The 16,164-nt window shown below is 41.7% G+C and overlaps 1 protein-coding gene across 2 annotated transcripts in view; it reads left to right on the top strand.

Annotated features, from left to right (window-relative positions):
• EPHA3 (EPH receptor A3) overlaps positions 1-16,164 on the top strand; it is a 216,701-nt gene that overhangs the window by 12,694 nt on the left and 187,843 nt on the right. For both annotated transcript variants that reach the window (XM_061454341.1, XM_061454339.1), the window contains exon 2: positions 4,874-4,938. In XM_061454341.1, the coding sequence (XP_061310325.1) occupies positions 4,874-4,938 (65 nt within the window). The remainder of the gene's footprint in view (positions 1-4,873; positions 4,939-16,164) is intronic.

Here is a 16,164-nt window from a genome sequence, read left to right as displayed (position 1 = left end):
GTGTATTGAAAGTTGCCTCCTAGCAGTCTTTTCCTCACCGTTTCTCAGGCAGTGAGGGGGATCTCGGGGTAGTTCTACCTGGTACAACCTTTGTTTGTTTGTTTTTTAGTGGGGGAGGTATTTTTACTGTATTGTAGCAGTTGTTACTCCACGTGTTTCTCCAAGTGCTGCTGCTTCCAAGCGGCAGTTGTTAGTTTTACAGTTCTCCTCCTTTCACTGACACTAATCCTGGTGAAACCTGCTGTTTCTAAGCCTCGCAGCAGGCTCTCTACAATCAGTCTCAAACTGGAAGCAGTTTCTGGTAGCATGATCAGGCCTCCTGTCAAACTCTACCTGAGCCTTCATTCGTCTTCTGCCTGATGCCACAAAAAGGAGAGTGAGCGAGCTTTGCGTTTCCCATTCATGTCCCTGCTCCAGTTGCTGGAAAGAGTTTTGCCTTTACGTTTTAAGGGAACTAATAATGCTCTCTCTTGCAGTTATGAATGGGGAAGGCCAGAAGACCTGGGCATGAGAGAGCTTCTAGAAAGAGAACGTGTTCTTAATCGGCGTTTTGCCGCTATGCTGCCGCTTGGCAGGAGTAGCTACAGTGTACAATATGGTGAGGAGGACTGTTGTACAGAAGGACCAAGCCTTTGATTTTCAGAGCCAGAAATGATGGTTGCTCAGTTTGTATAGCACTGTAGTCTTCTAATACCGAGAAACTCTCCCTTGTACTTACCACTAGTTTTGAAGCGAGTTAATTACCTGATGGGAACCCATGCAGGACACTGAGATTATTACACAGTACTTTATTTATTGAAAGGTGTTTTATGAGAACTCTCCTGTGTCTCAGCATAACCAGTGATCCTTTTCAAGGCATTCTGTCAGAAACAATCATCCATAGCAACAAAACTGTTCAGCTAGTTGAAGAGTTAGCCGTAGTAACCAGCTGGTCAACATCAAAGGTTGCTGTAAGATCTAGCTGAATGATACTCACACAGTTTTGCAGGAGGAAGAGCCACAAGAAGAGCAAATGCATTGTATAAGAAATGGATAAGCTTTAGAAATAGCCTGGAAATGCTAATTCTTTTTCATGTGGGCTGACTTGTAAAATCTACCTCTTTACTCTCTTCTGGAAAGCAGTAAGAGGAAGGAAGAAGAGTTATTAACTTACCCTTCTTCTGTTCCCCAATACCTTACTTAAGATCATGACAGTTGTGGGTAAGCAGCTTTAAAGTGAGGGCCATATCTGACCTGTGGTTACGATTGCTTGTGCAGCCGTGCTCTTTGCTGGGCCAGTTGCTCTGGAGGAGATGGTTATTACACTTGCAATGAGAGAAAATGTGTTGCCACATGAAGTAGTTTGACCTCTTTTTTTTGTCTTAAGTCGTATGGTTCCCTTCATGCTGGCGTGGCTAGAGATGCACTCCTTGCGCTATGAGAGGGCTTAGAACTGTCTTCCTCTCCTGTTCCCTCCTTCATCCGGTAAACACATGGCCATAGGCGTTTGTAGTACATTAAACACCAGCTTTCATTTAACTTAAATTATATGTGGGAAAATGTGAGGGTCAGGCTGATGTATGCCTGCTGCTGCTAATCTGACTGAATATATCCTCATGGTACACTTCATGAATTGGTTGGGTCAGTTTTGTGAACCAAGTGTTGCCTTCTGTTACGCTAGAGGATATATCAGGGTTGAAAGAAGTTGAATTGAGTCATTCTATGGATCAAGTGCTTGTGTAAAGTTGGACATTTTTGCTTTTTACCTAACCTTACAAATCCATGCCAAAAAAAAAACATTAAAAAATCAGACAATGAATATCTAATCCATTCTTTATGTATTTTTTTCAGTCTTAATGTAGGGGAAGGCTGTTTTCTTCTTCAATTTCCAGATTCATACATAATGTTAGGATATACAATGGCAAAATGAAACCCCACATTCCCTGTCATTTTTGTCTAGGGACCAAGCTTGTAAGTTCTGTCATCATTTCACCGTTTGCTCTCTATCAAAGGTGTACAACTCCTTGAAGTCACAGGAAAATGAGTGCATTAGGAACTTCTTTTGGGGAGAGGGAGGTGGTGATTTGTTGTTTGGTTTTTTTCCAGGTGACTACCTGAAAGGAAATATGTTCTGCATTTTACATGCTGTTGAAGAACAGCACACTTGTAGTGAAAAGTTTATTTTTGGGGTTATTTGTTGGTTCTTTTCTTTTATTCCATAATTCTTTAAGAGGAAAAAAAGGATTGAATGTATGACTTCCAGTTCTCAGAACTCAGGCAGTCTGCTCTGTATTTCTGCTTACCTGTAATATAATTCTTACCTGGTAAATGATAAAGACATCCAGGCAAAGGGATAGTTTTCTAGGAAGTTAGTATAATTCTGCTAGATAGAAAAGTTACTTGACATGACAAACTTTGTTCCTTCTTGCACAAATGAAAATGGAGGAAGTCGAAGTTTGTGCAGTATAAATAGGTTTAATAAAGCTAAAATTGTGCATATAAATATGTTTAGCACAAAACTACTTATTGATAAAGTTACAGACCTGGAACACAGCTTTACTTTGGGGTTTTTCTGTTTGTTTGTGAGTCGTTTGGTTTTTTCTTGTCAGTAATGGTAGCTTTCATACCACTCTTTAAGTACCTGCCTGCGCTCTCTGACTTGCATCTGATCACCTTTCTTCTAAGGATTTATAAAATGTAGTGAAACACAAGTATGGAAAAGCACTTTGCCTAATGGTGCCAGTTAGTTGGAAGGAGATGAGGAAGATAAGAAAGATGGAAAGAAAGAGAGATGCTGAAAAAATACTGTCATATATGTCGTAGATTCGATCCCAGTGTGTTGCAACACAAGCTGCGCCATGCCTGAGACATCTGCCTGCCATGGGGCACATCCATGGGGCATGAATGGCTTTCACTGAATACTTAACTGACCCCCATGGCCCTATTGTGATGCCTCTGAGTGCTTCCTGTAAGAGTAGCTGGTAACTTGGTAAGCCTGTTCTGAGAGGCAGGCGGGCAGTACGGAGTTGACATAGAGAGAGGTATGGGGAGTGATGCTGAACGCTGATCTGCACCTCGAGGGTGTGCTGTAACTGTTAGGCTGCTTGGCAGCCGGGAGGGGGAAACTACCACCAGGTTGCGAATCTATTGCCTGTTTATTTTTTTCCAGATGAGACTGATGAATTTGGGTTGAATTCATAAATTCCAGAGTGGCTGCAATCGTGTTTTCAAGCAGCATAAAGAATAAATATATTTACATTTACTCCTAAGTGATTTCCCTTAGCAACTTATAGCCATGCAATTTACCTCAGAAGTCGTACTTCCTTCACCACCACGTATTGCAGATGCACAGCAAACAGATCTGTCTTATCACCAGAGATCCTTAATCTGTGGGAATTTGTAGTCACAACAGCAGGAAGTGCATTTTTCCCTTTTGAGATTTGGTTAGTATTTCTTTCCTATAGATGCAGAACAGTATGCCTGGGGCCCTATGCCCTCAATAAAGGACTGACTGATTTTTCATGGTCTAGGTGACTGGGAATTTAATTATTGATGAATTCAGAGGAAGAAAATATAACACTGCATAATGTTTCTATCAGATTAGTAAAGGTATTTTGCTTATTGGTGTAGGCAAAAAGTCAAAATAGGGTTGCTTTCTTTTCGAGGGGTGTATAACTGCAGGGGGAAATATTTTCCCTCACATAGATGGCAGAGCAGCTTGTTCATGGTAGTATAGCTCTGCATGTATCCATGTACACAGCGCAAAAGTGTGTGCATACAAATGTAGACAAATGGGTATATTTATGGTTATTTATACAACGAAAGGAAGCCCAAATTGCAGATAATAAATACTGAAGGTGTTCAGGTTGGTGCCACTGGGAACAGCATTGTCACGTTGTGTACTAATACTTCAGTTTGGTTGGTTTTTTGTATGGTGCTTTGTATTAATTCACCTGTTCTGCTTCATGTTAATAAACGGTTAGTTAGGGATTAAGCTGTGTGATTAAACACTTGGAGACTATCTGGCCAGGGTTAGGAACAGAATTGATTTGTGGGCTTGTAAAAACCAAGTAAATAAGAAAGAATATGCAATGATTTGTTTGTATGTATGTATTTAAATACCCGTCATATCTTAAAATGGATGTTGAATAAAACACTGTGATTTGATTGACTGGAAAATGTCTGTCTCAGACTGTTTGCAAATAAACGCTTCATTCTTACTGTGGAAATTGTGGCGTGCCCCTTAAAATAGCAGCAAGATTAACCGTGAATTGATGGGTCTCCTTAAAAGTAGGTTTGCCTGCACTTTTAACATTGTAAATAATGACTTTTGTATCTAATGTGTTACACATGGCATTTAGAGAACACTTCAGGGCTGCAAGACAGTGTGAGAGCAAATTAGATCAGAAGCAATGAAGACTTTAATCAGCATTCATTATTTATTCCTATATTCTGAGAAAATTACATATGCCAAATGCAGGCCTTTAATCAAATAATGATTAAAACATTCAGGTCTCACCTATGTAGTTAGATGCATCGACCCAGATTTCAGGCATCCAAGGGGAAAGCGCTGTAGTTTGTGCAGCTGATAGAAGCGCTCTGTTCCCACCTCCTGCTGTAATTAATTTGGCCAGCCATCCATTGTTTGTTTTTTGTCACTTTCTTTGTTTGGAGAAGTTCCCCCGTCTGCTGTTCGTACCATGTTTTATGATAAACAAGAGGATCCTTTCTATTTGTCTGCCTTTTTCTCCTTTGTAGCTAACTGCCAAGCCACCTGAATAAATCAAGTGCTCACAGGGTCCCCAAATAAACACGTCTTTTGGTACGGGTAAGTGAGGTTAACTGGACGGAGGCAGATGAAACTAATTCCTCTTCATTTTGTCTTCTTTTGTAGTTAATCTGCTGGACTCAAAAACAATTCAAGGGGAGCTGGGCTGGATCTCCTACCCATCACATGGGGTGAGTTCACTAGACTGTGAAATAGAAAAGTGCTGCTACAGACCAATGTGCTGTTTAACCATTGTTTCCTCTTCAGAGGACACCGTGCAATAGCGCTGGTTCTTTAGAGCTTCAAAAATAGCCTGCTCTAAACTTGCAATATGTAGCTTACGTAGCTATGGTGCCTTCTCTTTTGAGCATGCATCGCACTGCATGCGATCCCTGGGAAGAGCTCAGTCTGGTTGGAGAAAATGAAAGCAAGAGGTGCATTGAACAAAAAAAAGTAATAAAGAAATTTCACTTTAGGTATTGTTCCTTCTTCTATCACAATGTGTATTTCGCAAAGGTATCATGGGACTGTTCCATAGTGTTACTTGCTAATTTATGCAGATGGAAGTAGCGCAAGGTGAAAAATATGTGGACGTAAGCAGGTGTTGTAAGTACGTATTTGATAACTTTTGTGCTAAATTGTTCAAGTACTGTTACTAATGAGATAAAATATTATTAAAGAAATGTCTAAATAGTATTCTTGACCTTTTTTTCCCTAATTTGCTGCATATCCAGATTTAATAAATCTAGACATTCTATTCGGAGAAGTAGAAGCGCAGCCTTAACGCATCTGTGCTGTTGAACTTGCTAACTCCATCGTTTTTACATAGCATTTGCCATCAGACTCTTTAAAATTCATGGTGGCTTAGTACCAGTGCGTAACCATCCGTTGGTGCTGATATCTGGTCGCTCCCCAGCTTCTTTTTTTCTATGGAATGTGTATATGTGTTTGTGTGTAGGGACAACCCATTACTCTTTAAGACATTGCATAGTCCAGGTATGTAAGGAGGCTCCTGCATTCTGTCCCTGGCACAAACCCCACTCCCATTTGTCAGGCTGAATCCGTGGTTTCTGGAGCTTCCCTCATTCTCAGAAAGGGCTGTGCCATCAAACCTTTTGCTGAAAGAAGACACTTAAGAGACCTGTGGCTCCTTCTCTTGCTGTGCTGTCACTGGTGCCTACTCTTAAGGTGCTTTGCTTCCTTCCTCTGTGGCTGTCTTACTTTGGTTTTCTACCTTTAGAATGACAACTCTGAGAAGTCTTCATGTGCCCGTGTCTTCTACCCAATGAGTAAACCTCTATCAGAGGGTACTGGCATTTCTGAGTCCTTGAGAAATGCTGTCTCTAGTCCTGATAAGGGTGAGAAGTTGCTATCTAAGAGTGCAGCAACTGTCCTTTTTCCAAACCAACTGCAGTTTGAATTCTCGCTGTTGGCAGGTGTTTGCTCATTGGTTTGTCTGTAGGATCATGAAAGTCCACGTTTTGAGTATTCTGTGGCTTTGGGCAAGCTTTTACTTCACCCTTATCACTTTTACAGATTACAGAGATTAGTGGTAATAGCACTTTTGCATCTCTGCCTCATGGGATTCAGTTGTTTATATTTAAGAAGTGCCTTCTTGATGTTAAGTGTTATGCAGGTGTTTAGCAGAGTTTAAGGATTAAGGCTTGGTTTATTTTTTGAGTTTACACATGGATCTCTTCCTTTGTCTCTCAACAAATTGTTTCGTTCTCATGGGGAAGAAGTGGGAAGAGGGTTCATGTTTCTTTCTAGTGGTTGTTCCTGCTGGCTTTTCCCAATCAGAAACCTCTGTAAACAGGATGTCCAGGAGGGAACTCTCCAGCAGTTTCTAGCTCATCATTTTTTTCTTGTCTTCACTTGCAATTTTGGTCCTAGATTGCTCCCCCCTCCTCTGCTTTACTCTTCTGCTCTGTTCATCTCCTTGCAGCTGTGCAGATCTGCTGCTCTGCTCCCTGCAGCTGTGACTTTCTTGCCTTGGATGCCTAAAGCAGTTGGTAGGGAATGAGAACAGGGTATCTTGGGGGCTATAAGAAAAACAGATGTGCTACATCAGCCTACCAAATAGGGCCTCCTCATCTCTGAAAGCAGTTTTATTAGCTTCTGCAAGTTTTTGTCAGGTAAATCCAGCACAACTTGTGTGTGTGTGTGCATGCTGTTCCTATTTACTGTAGTATCCACAGATATTGAAGCCAAAGTAAATTGCAGTACACAGTGTACTGATGTTCTTACATGCTAATGAAATTCTTAGTTAAAAATCACATGGTAGTAAATTAATGTAGATCATGTACTGTGAGTGTTTTTGTAAGAGAACTGAGACTAAACTGCAGCCTTCAAAATACTGTGAAGTTTTAAGCTTACATATTGAAGCATGAGTGTATAGTATAGAAATAGTAACATTTATCCTATCTAAATTGGCATTTTGCTGTAAAACGGTGACAACTTGAACATCATGTGAAAGAGAAGCCTTCTTTTTACAGCCTTTTATTTATAGTCAATTAATGAAACCTGGTAAATACGGCTGCATCTATCTCTGCGCTAACTAAAATATGAACTTAAACTTTAGTGGGAAAACATTATAATAAAGATGTCACATCATACTGAAAAATTGCTAATAGCATGGTGGTGATTTACGGAGTAGAGCTAATAGAGCTACACTGGAGGCTGTGATTCACAAATGAGTATATTGGTGGTGTGCCAATTCTCCTCCAGCTTGCAGCAGTGTTCTCATCTGAAGCCATGAATGTCAGTACACTGCAGCCAGTGACTTATGGAATTCCTAAAAATAATTTAGCTGAAGTGTTTAATAAGCCTCTTACTCGGTTAATAATTTTATCTTATCAATACATGATATTGATTGATTTCTGGCAAAATGACCAAAATGGATTTGTTGTCATTTTCAATATTCTTCTTTATTCTTTTAAGTCTGCCTTGACATATATAACAACGGCTTTCATGTTAAGATTTATAGATCACTTGTATTCAAAGATTTCTGTGTCCCACGTAAGAACACGCTAATGGCAGTGTTTTAGACCGTGGTTAATAATATCACCCTGTAAGAATGTGATCTCTCCTTGAACCATCCCACACAACCACAGTCTTGGCGTCAGTAACACTGGTCTGGTCAAGCTCATTAAAATCCCTGAAGTACAAAACGTCAGCCCCTCTAGATAGCCAGGCAATGGAATTGGAAAATATAATGGGGGGCTTTGCTGATGCTTGAGCGTGATTGGCAGCAGCCACAAGGCCTGTATCCTGTACTACCATCTCCAGCACCTGCCTAGGCAACCTTTTTGTGATGCCAATCAGTCAAATACCAGTTCCATTTCTATAGGTTTCATTAAAGGGGAAAGAAAGAAGAGCTACTTAGTCTGTGCAGAGTATATTATTGATATGCTGATTAAGCATAACGCAAGTGATCATTAACTGCAATTCACGTAAATTACAGCAGCACAGATGTGGGGGTTGGGAGGATGGAAAAGCAAGTCACTTTAATAATATACAATAGAAATGTGATGGATTATTCATGCAGGACAAAAAGAGTACAGTCTGAATCCCGCTCTGCATATTCATGCCAGTAGTTGTATTAGTTTCAGCATCTTTTATTTTTTAGGAGGATAAGATGTATCTTATTTGATTCCCACTCCATGTTCTTTGAAAGTTTGGGAGAAAAAAATAAGGAATTGTGACATAATCACAGTGCATCGTTCTGCTGTCACCCTACTTGTGGCTGATCTTTACATGGTTATTGTTCGTATTTATCGACTGGAAATTTTGGGGCACTTTTTACGTAGTTGGTAGAAAAGAAAGCATGGGAAAACATGCTTGTCTTGTTTTGCTTGTAGCTTGAGAAGAGAATCCTCTGGCATTTGTTACTATCATATAGTAGATAATTGTTAAATACCCCAAACAATTAAAATAAATTAAACAATTAAACATTTTAAACAATTAAAATAAAACCCAATCAAAAAAAAACCAACAATCAAACCCAACCAGAACATGTTCCATACAAGACCAAAGTTAGTAAATTGCAGGCAAAATTGAAAAGGCTGGTTAGGAAATAAAGGTACTGTGTTTGATTGTCACAGTCTTCTAGGTCTCCAAGTTTCTTCCAGAGCATCTGATTTGTTTGAGAGCTGGCTGGGCTCAGTACCTTAAACTTTTGGGCACGTACTTGAGCTGCTGAGTATACGCTGAAGTGCTTTGAAAATCTGGTGTGAGTTATGTTGCTTTTCCTTAGTGGTCGCTCTCATGGTCGTTTGAACAAGGCAAGCTGATCATCCCAGTAATGGAAACTGGTTCATAAGTATTAGAGAAGGATAACAGTACTGCTTCTGAAATGGTTTGTGCTGGGAAGGCTAGAGCGTGCGTGACTGAGATTATTAGAGCTTTTCCATCAACCAGAATTGGGTTAGAATGCAAAAAATCAAGTGAAAATTAGGAAAATATCTCCTTTCTTATATTTCAAAAGCCTGAAAGTAGTTTCTCACATTAGACTGTATTACTGCCAACCCATGGTGGTGGCAGTCTCCCTGGCCTCATTTGTTCTGGTTTCAGTAGTTAGCTGATGTGTGGCACTGGAAAAACTTTTTGGCCTTTTTTTTTGTGGGATATCATGGACACGGTGACTGCAGAAGAGTCTGACTACCTAAGTATTTGGATATCCCTTGTGACTAGATGACAGTAGAGGAGAACTTCTGCGGGGTCACGTTTTGCCTGTGAGTAAGGTGTACGCAAGGAAACTGCATCCAGGAATCAGTTATTCACCTCACTAGGAACTGATTTATATGGAAGATGTTTTCAGGATTAGGTATTTCCATGAGTGGTGGAAATAACGAGGTTTGTTCTCCCGTGGCTTTGTGTCTTGCGGTTAGTTGCATCCTGTGACTGAAGGGGTTTTGCATTAGGTCCTTAGTGCCAGTGGGTTTCCCGGTGCCATGCTTCAGCTGGGCACATGGAGAGTTTCTCTTCCTGTACGTGTGTCTCATTTTCACACCACTGAAGAATCTTAGGACAGCTGAGATGTCAAAAAAAAACCACCTTAAAACTGGCCAAAAAATAGAAAGCAACCTAATTTTAGTTTTCTTTTGATGCTGATTGACATCTTAGACTGTATTCATTTTTTGTCTGAGACATCAAACTTATCTTGTCAGCTTCTGAGTGATACTGTATCCGAAGTATGTCACCAAATGGTTGCGAAAACGAGTTTCAAAGGAAAACAAATGATATCAAACAATTGGCATAAGACAAAGGATTGAAACTGAGAGGTATCCTTGTAAAATAAAAAATGAAGTCCTTTTTTGTCAAAATGAAAATAGGCGTGAGATGCTATTACATCCTTTCTTTTTCCTATTCGTTAGCACTGGAATTTCCTTAGTCCTTCTTAAAACAGTGCATTCTGTTAAAAACAAGATTTATCTATGTTTTGCTTCAGCTCTGCTTTCCTTACAACTTCATATATTTCCTACTGTCACCCTGCCTTTCACGACTTCATGGCAGGGGGGTTGGAACTTGATGATCTTAAGGTCCTTTCCAACGCTAACTATTCTATGATTCTATGACTTGTGTATCAGGTCTGAAATGCAAGCAGACTGTTTTGGCGATTGAAAGTCAAACGGATCACTTGGGATTTTGGTTTTGTGAATCACCGACTTTGTTTCGTCTTACACTGAATGGCTGATTGAGAAAGTAATATTTTTTGCTAATATACTCTGTTTTTTCTCCCCACTACAATATTTGCTTTGGGGTACGCTTGAAAGTGTATTTGTTTCATTTTATTCTCCTTTTTTAATGATAATGAGACAGTATTAAAAAAAGGAGTCCACTTTTACCACAGCTTTTTCGAGTTCTTCCCTTCACCTCCTATTTCCTATGATCAAGCATGTGCTGTTTCTCTTTTAGACTTTTCCTTCTTCCTACTAGAATAAAACTGCTTGAATTTATTTTTGTTGCTCTAGAGTAAATGAATTTGCCTTGGAAAGGGACATTTCAAGATTTCTGCCTCGTCTGGACTAAAGTCTCTTCACTCGCACTCAGAGCCTTGAATCAGGATGCAGGGGTGGTTTCTTCAGTGTGTGGGCGCTGCTTTTACAAGACATCTGAACATGATGAAAAATACATTTATTTGTACTGTATTTTTCCCCCTTCTGATAGGTATTACATTTACCATGATACAGCTATGAGATACACCAGATGATTATTTTAATTATATGAGTATTGTTAAACTGATGACAGCATTGTTTAGTGCTGCTTTCTGAATATAACGTGAACGTTTTCCTGCTGACTTCACATGCGAGTAGTGAAGGGTGGAATATACTTTTGGTGTACTTTGGCTGGCTTTGGCTGTTTCATCTGCGTACTGTCTTCAGCAGCTTGCATTAAGCATGCGTTTAGAATGGAAGTTTAACTAAAAAGAAATAGGTGGAGTTGACTGAACAGATGGGGAAAATGATTCAGGGGAAAGAAAAATAATTGAGATCATCATGCATATTATCTTTATGCCTGTCTTTTGTTATGAATTGTTACCAGAAAGAAATGCCTTTTTAAAATGTAGAGCACTGTGATGTTCTTTAGATGTATTGTTTTGATCACTGTAGTCTGTAATGCAGTATGATCATAATGGCACTGTGTTTTGGTACATTTTCAAAACAGCTTTTAACTTGACCTAAAGTAAAAAGTGTGCTCATTTCCATTCTGTGTTCATCATTAAGGAAAGGGGAAAGCCTTTTTTTCCTGTTTCTTTTGAAGCAAGCATTTTACCGTATTCAAATTATGAGATTTTTATATATATATATATATATATAAAGTAACAATAACAAAAAAGCTAAAGGTGCAATAAGTGCAGTGGCTTTGTACCATTTTTTATAATGCAAAATATAGGACACCCCCCTCCATTTCATTAGTTATCGGTCATGTTACTTACTGGTAATAGATTGCTGAAAGTTGGGTATTGGTTTTCTGTGGTTTCAAGAACAAAAAAAGGGGGGTAGGGGGGGAAGTTTTGGCTTCTGTTCCAAGAGTTAAATAAAGACCTTATTTAGAGTTGGAATTGCAGCTTCCAATATTTCTCTTTAACTTTCCAAGCTTAGAAACGACATCCTTCTCCTCATGGGCAGACTTTTATTTCTGTCAGCGTAAATGCAGGCCATTGGTGAGAAGTTCTCTCAAATGGCCTTATCGCCAGAAGATCTTTTTTCCCTTAGTAAAGAAATGCTTGCATTATAATTTGATCAGTCTTCTTTTGTGCTGAATTTATTTGCGTAAACCAGAATCTAGAAGAGGGTAAATACGATGACTGTCATGAAATGCAACGTTATTTATCACAGGGGCACACTGCAGTCGGTTTTAAGACTGGTTTTATAACATCAGGACCACAAGAAAAGTAACTCCAGCCTCCAGTTAAAAATGCCTGTAAGCGTTTTCGCCTGATAGATTTGCTGTGGATATGGGTTATTTTTTATGGTCTAACTAGTTTTGGTAGGTAATTTATTCTGCATATACGTATATATTTATATATAATTTCCCCAGATTTCTGAAAATACCCAGTGTGAAGTGATTGTCGGTGTAGAACAGTATTCAGACTGTTCTTTTAGACGGCCCTGGAAAGCAGGCGTGTAAGTGCACCGACAGCTTCTGGCTCCTACGCTGAAGTAGCGAGCCCGAGGGTGCAGAAGGATGTAGACAGGAGGTTCAAGCCCCGTTGTTCGATTTGCACCCCCTAACCTCTCCAGGTTTGTGCAAACAGCCCGAGGATCCTGTTGATTTCCTAGCTTCGCACGCTTTAACTTCTCCAGAGTGATGTTCCAAGCTTTCCCGTTAGCCTTTGGAAACCGTGAGCAGCAGCGCGGAGCGGGAGGCTGGCGTCCGGAGGTGCGCGGGTGCCGGCGGGGCTGCGGCCGATGCGGGCTTTGGTCCTGCGGCTGGAGGGCAGGTGAGCAGCAGCGGGGAGGGATGGGGGACACCCGGGCAAAGGCCAGTGCGGGAGCTCCCTCCTTTCCTCCCTCCCTCCCTCCCTCCCTCCCTCCCTCTCGGAGCCTGCGGGCCGGTACCGACCAAACGGCACAGCGGGGTGCTGCGGTCCTCCGCAGAGCTGACCGCTCCGCCGGCCCCTCGCAGCGTGACCCCGGCGGGGTTCAGGCCCGTTTGCCAGCCGTGGGGCTGCCGCAAAACACGCGGCAGGTTTCCCCGGGAGTGAGGGCATCCGTCGGGGATGGGCAGGCGCTGCGGTCCCAGCACGGGAGTGTGTATTGGAGAAGGAGGAGTACCGCGGGCCGTCTGACCCGTCTAAGCCTGCCCCTCACAGCTCGGCCGGGCCGCCGTGGGCAGGCAAAGCCCCTCTGGCGGCGGTGGGATTCCGCTGGGTTTCCTCCCTTGCCAGGGGGCCACGGGCTTGCCTCGGGGTGTGGGATGGGTAGGGCAGTGTTTCAGGTAACACTTTGCCCCCCTGTTAATAGTAGTCTTGGTGTTACTCGAGAGCGATGGGGAGGTGCGGGTCCAAGCGCAGCACGGCCGTCTTGTCTAGGTCGGAGCGGAACACTACAGCTCCTCGGGCATCCCCGGTCGTCCCGTCCCGTCCCGTCCCGACGCCGGGAGCGGCGCGGGCGGCTCGGCAGGTGGCGCTGTTCCTTCAGCGCGGCCCCTTGCTGTGCCGGGCCAGGCTGGGCTGCGCCTCTGCCAGCGACCCTCGCCCTCGGGCATCGAGGGATGTGGGCTCTGTGCGGCACCTTTTGGCTCCCGCATGGCTGGGCTTGCCGTGTCCTTTTAGGCGTGCCGCCAGCGCCAGAGCATAGCAAGTATTGCAGGTCCTCGTTCGCTTTGAGTAGGTGTTAGGGTGAAATGAGTGTTTCCTACTTGTGTTCTGCTTTTAATCAGCGGCTGAGCTCTATGAAGGATATGCTGGGGTTAAGGGCTCCTTGCACTGTGTATAGATACTATCTTATACATAATATGGTGATGAAATCTGTGAGTTTTACTCGGTGACATTTGGTCCTTGCATCTGTGTGTTAGTTTTCCCTGCCGAACTGCTGTTCCTCGATGTCTCTCAGGCTAGAACTTCATTTCCAGCTGTTGGATTTGCAGAGGCCCCCAAGGATAATTAAGACACGCAGAATGATTGCTAGTTGTCTGTTAGCGCAAGTGCATATGGATGAGTGCTGAGCTGCTATGTGGTTTGTGTGCCGTGAGGTTGAGACAAGTAGGGGCAGTCAACACCATGCCTCCTCAAGTGCCTGACAATTGATTTTACTTAGACTCCAGGGAAAAAGATTGAATCACTTTATGTTCTTATTTTTAAACCAAATTAACCTAACCCCAAAGTGAACCTTTTAAATTGACAGGACAGTTGCTGTTTACAGTAGCTGAAGTTTAATTTCTGAATTAGATGTCAACATTCACATAGAGTGCTTTTGGCATAGAAAAGCTATGGAATTGTAGGAATTAGTATCCTTCATCAGTTGTTAATCTTAGAGCATTACAGGTAGATTTTGACCACCAGTTCTTTAATTCTAAGTGCCTGCTTAGACTTGATTGACAATGACAAAAAACTGTGGTGAATTAACTTCTTTCAAGTTCTGATGTTGCCCAAAAATTATGATTGATGGGAGGGGTTGATGATGCCAGTGTTGGTTATGGATCAGGCTGCAGGAAGGCATAAATCTGAATCTAGTTTTCACTTGGAATCTTTTTCGGAGTTTGATACTGAAATGCATCTCTGTTTCAGGGATGTAGGTTATCAGAGAAATAATAAAGTGGTGCTTAAAACAGTTTCCAGGAGATCATCGAGTCCATCCAATTGCTAGACTATTGCTAACATCGTATCAGGTCAGCAGCAGTGGTTTTGGATAATGAAGTCAAGGAAGCACCAGAAGATGGAGATACCAGAGCCTCTCCAGGCAGCCTGTTTCAGTTCTGCACACCCTTCTTGTGGACAGAATTCTGCCTGATACCTAATCTGAATGTCTCAAGACACAGTTTGTGGCTGTTTCCTCTTCTTACAGCAGCTGCTTCTATCGAGGAGAGGTTGACTGTGTTAAGTCCCTTTCAAGTTCTTGCTTCATCTGGGAAACTGATCAAGTGGTTTTTGTATGGAAACAGTTCACAAGCCACAGTATATTTTATTTTACATTGCTTTTTTTTTTTTTACATTTACATCCAGGGGTTTGACAAGTAGAAGCTAAATGGGTTCTGGAGGAGTTGCTGAAAAGAGAAGATAACAGCGTACTGTGGCTTTCTTCTCCACGGCTCTAAAAATGAGAGGTCTCGTCCGACACTAGTTTTGTTATCCAAAAGACATGGGAGACATGGAGACATGTTTGTCTAGAATCTAGATGTTTTCAAGGCCTTTTCCAAACTTAAGAGCTTTTTCCATGATAGCAGAAAATCTGAAACTCCTGTTTTTTGCCCAGAGGGGGTATTTCATTTATTTAAGGTGCGGTGGCAGGAGCGCTGTTTGGATTTGAGTGGGTTTTATTTGTTTTCATCTTTTTTAAAGGCAGACAGGTTACCTGAGGTTGGATAGGGCATAAAAAAAGAGGAGAAGGGTAAGGAAACAGTGGCAGCTGAAGATGAGAACTCAGTAGTATTTGACTTCTGCAGGAGGGAGAGAGGGATTAACTCCTACCTTCCCTGTTACTTTGACTCCTTCCTTCATATTGCAGAGACGGATTCAATGACATTCATGCCTGTTGTCCGTTCAAAAGTCTGCCTTTGTGAACCTCTGTGTTTACCAGAAGCTCAAGCAAACAGGAATCTCGCTTTTACACTCTCCATTTGATGTTAAGGCAGAGTTAAAATCCCAACCAGAACTTCCAAAGTTCATTTTCTTCCCGGCCATGTAGTTTGGTACATAACGTGCAATGCATTCCATCAAACTTACGGGACGTGTAACCTGGCAAATCAAACCTCGCTACTGGAACTTGAGCATTTATGGTCCTTGATACCCTTGTGTTACCTGTTTAACTTTCACTAATATGTTTTTGTCACTTTATTAATAAACGTAATGTATCCATGATGGTGATTTAATTTTGCTCTAAAACCTGGTAATGTTTGAACTGTAGAGCATTTATATAGAAGTGCTTTAGCCTGAAGAAATGTTTGGAGGGAAAGCAGAGCCACGCGTCTCCTGATGGCACTGTAATTCAGCAGCATATATTCAGAAGTGAATGGTTTTCAGATTAGAACATCCTCTTAAAATGAAAACATCCAGAGGGGTGAACGTTAGTAAGATTGGTAGAAAAAGTACTGTGTGGATGAAGGACAGGAGTGGTGAAGTAGGGCACAAAATAAGTGTGCAGCCCAGGTGGAAACTTTCCCATGTGACTGAATTGCCAGGGTGGTAGGACTCCTGAATGATTATTGTCTTGTAGAATGGGAATTAACTGGAGGGATCTCCAATGTATTCATGT

Source organism: Pezoporus flaviventris, unplaced genomic scaffold, assembly GCF_033815535.1.
Source record: "Pezoporus flaviventris isolate CSIRO_AGI_PZ_B2104156 unplaced genomic scaffold, CSIRO_AGI_Pfla_v1 ptg000015l, whole genome shotgun sequence".
In the NCBI taxonomy this organism is placed as follows: Eukaryota; Metazoa; Chordata; class Aves; order Psittaciformes; family Psittacidae; genus Pezoporus; species Pezoporus flaviventris.
Note: the sequence above shows the minus strand (reverse complement) of the source record. Positions and strands in the feature narration are given on the sequence as shown.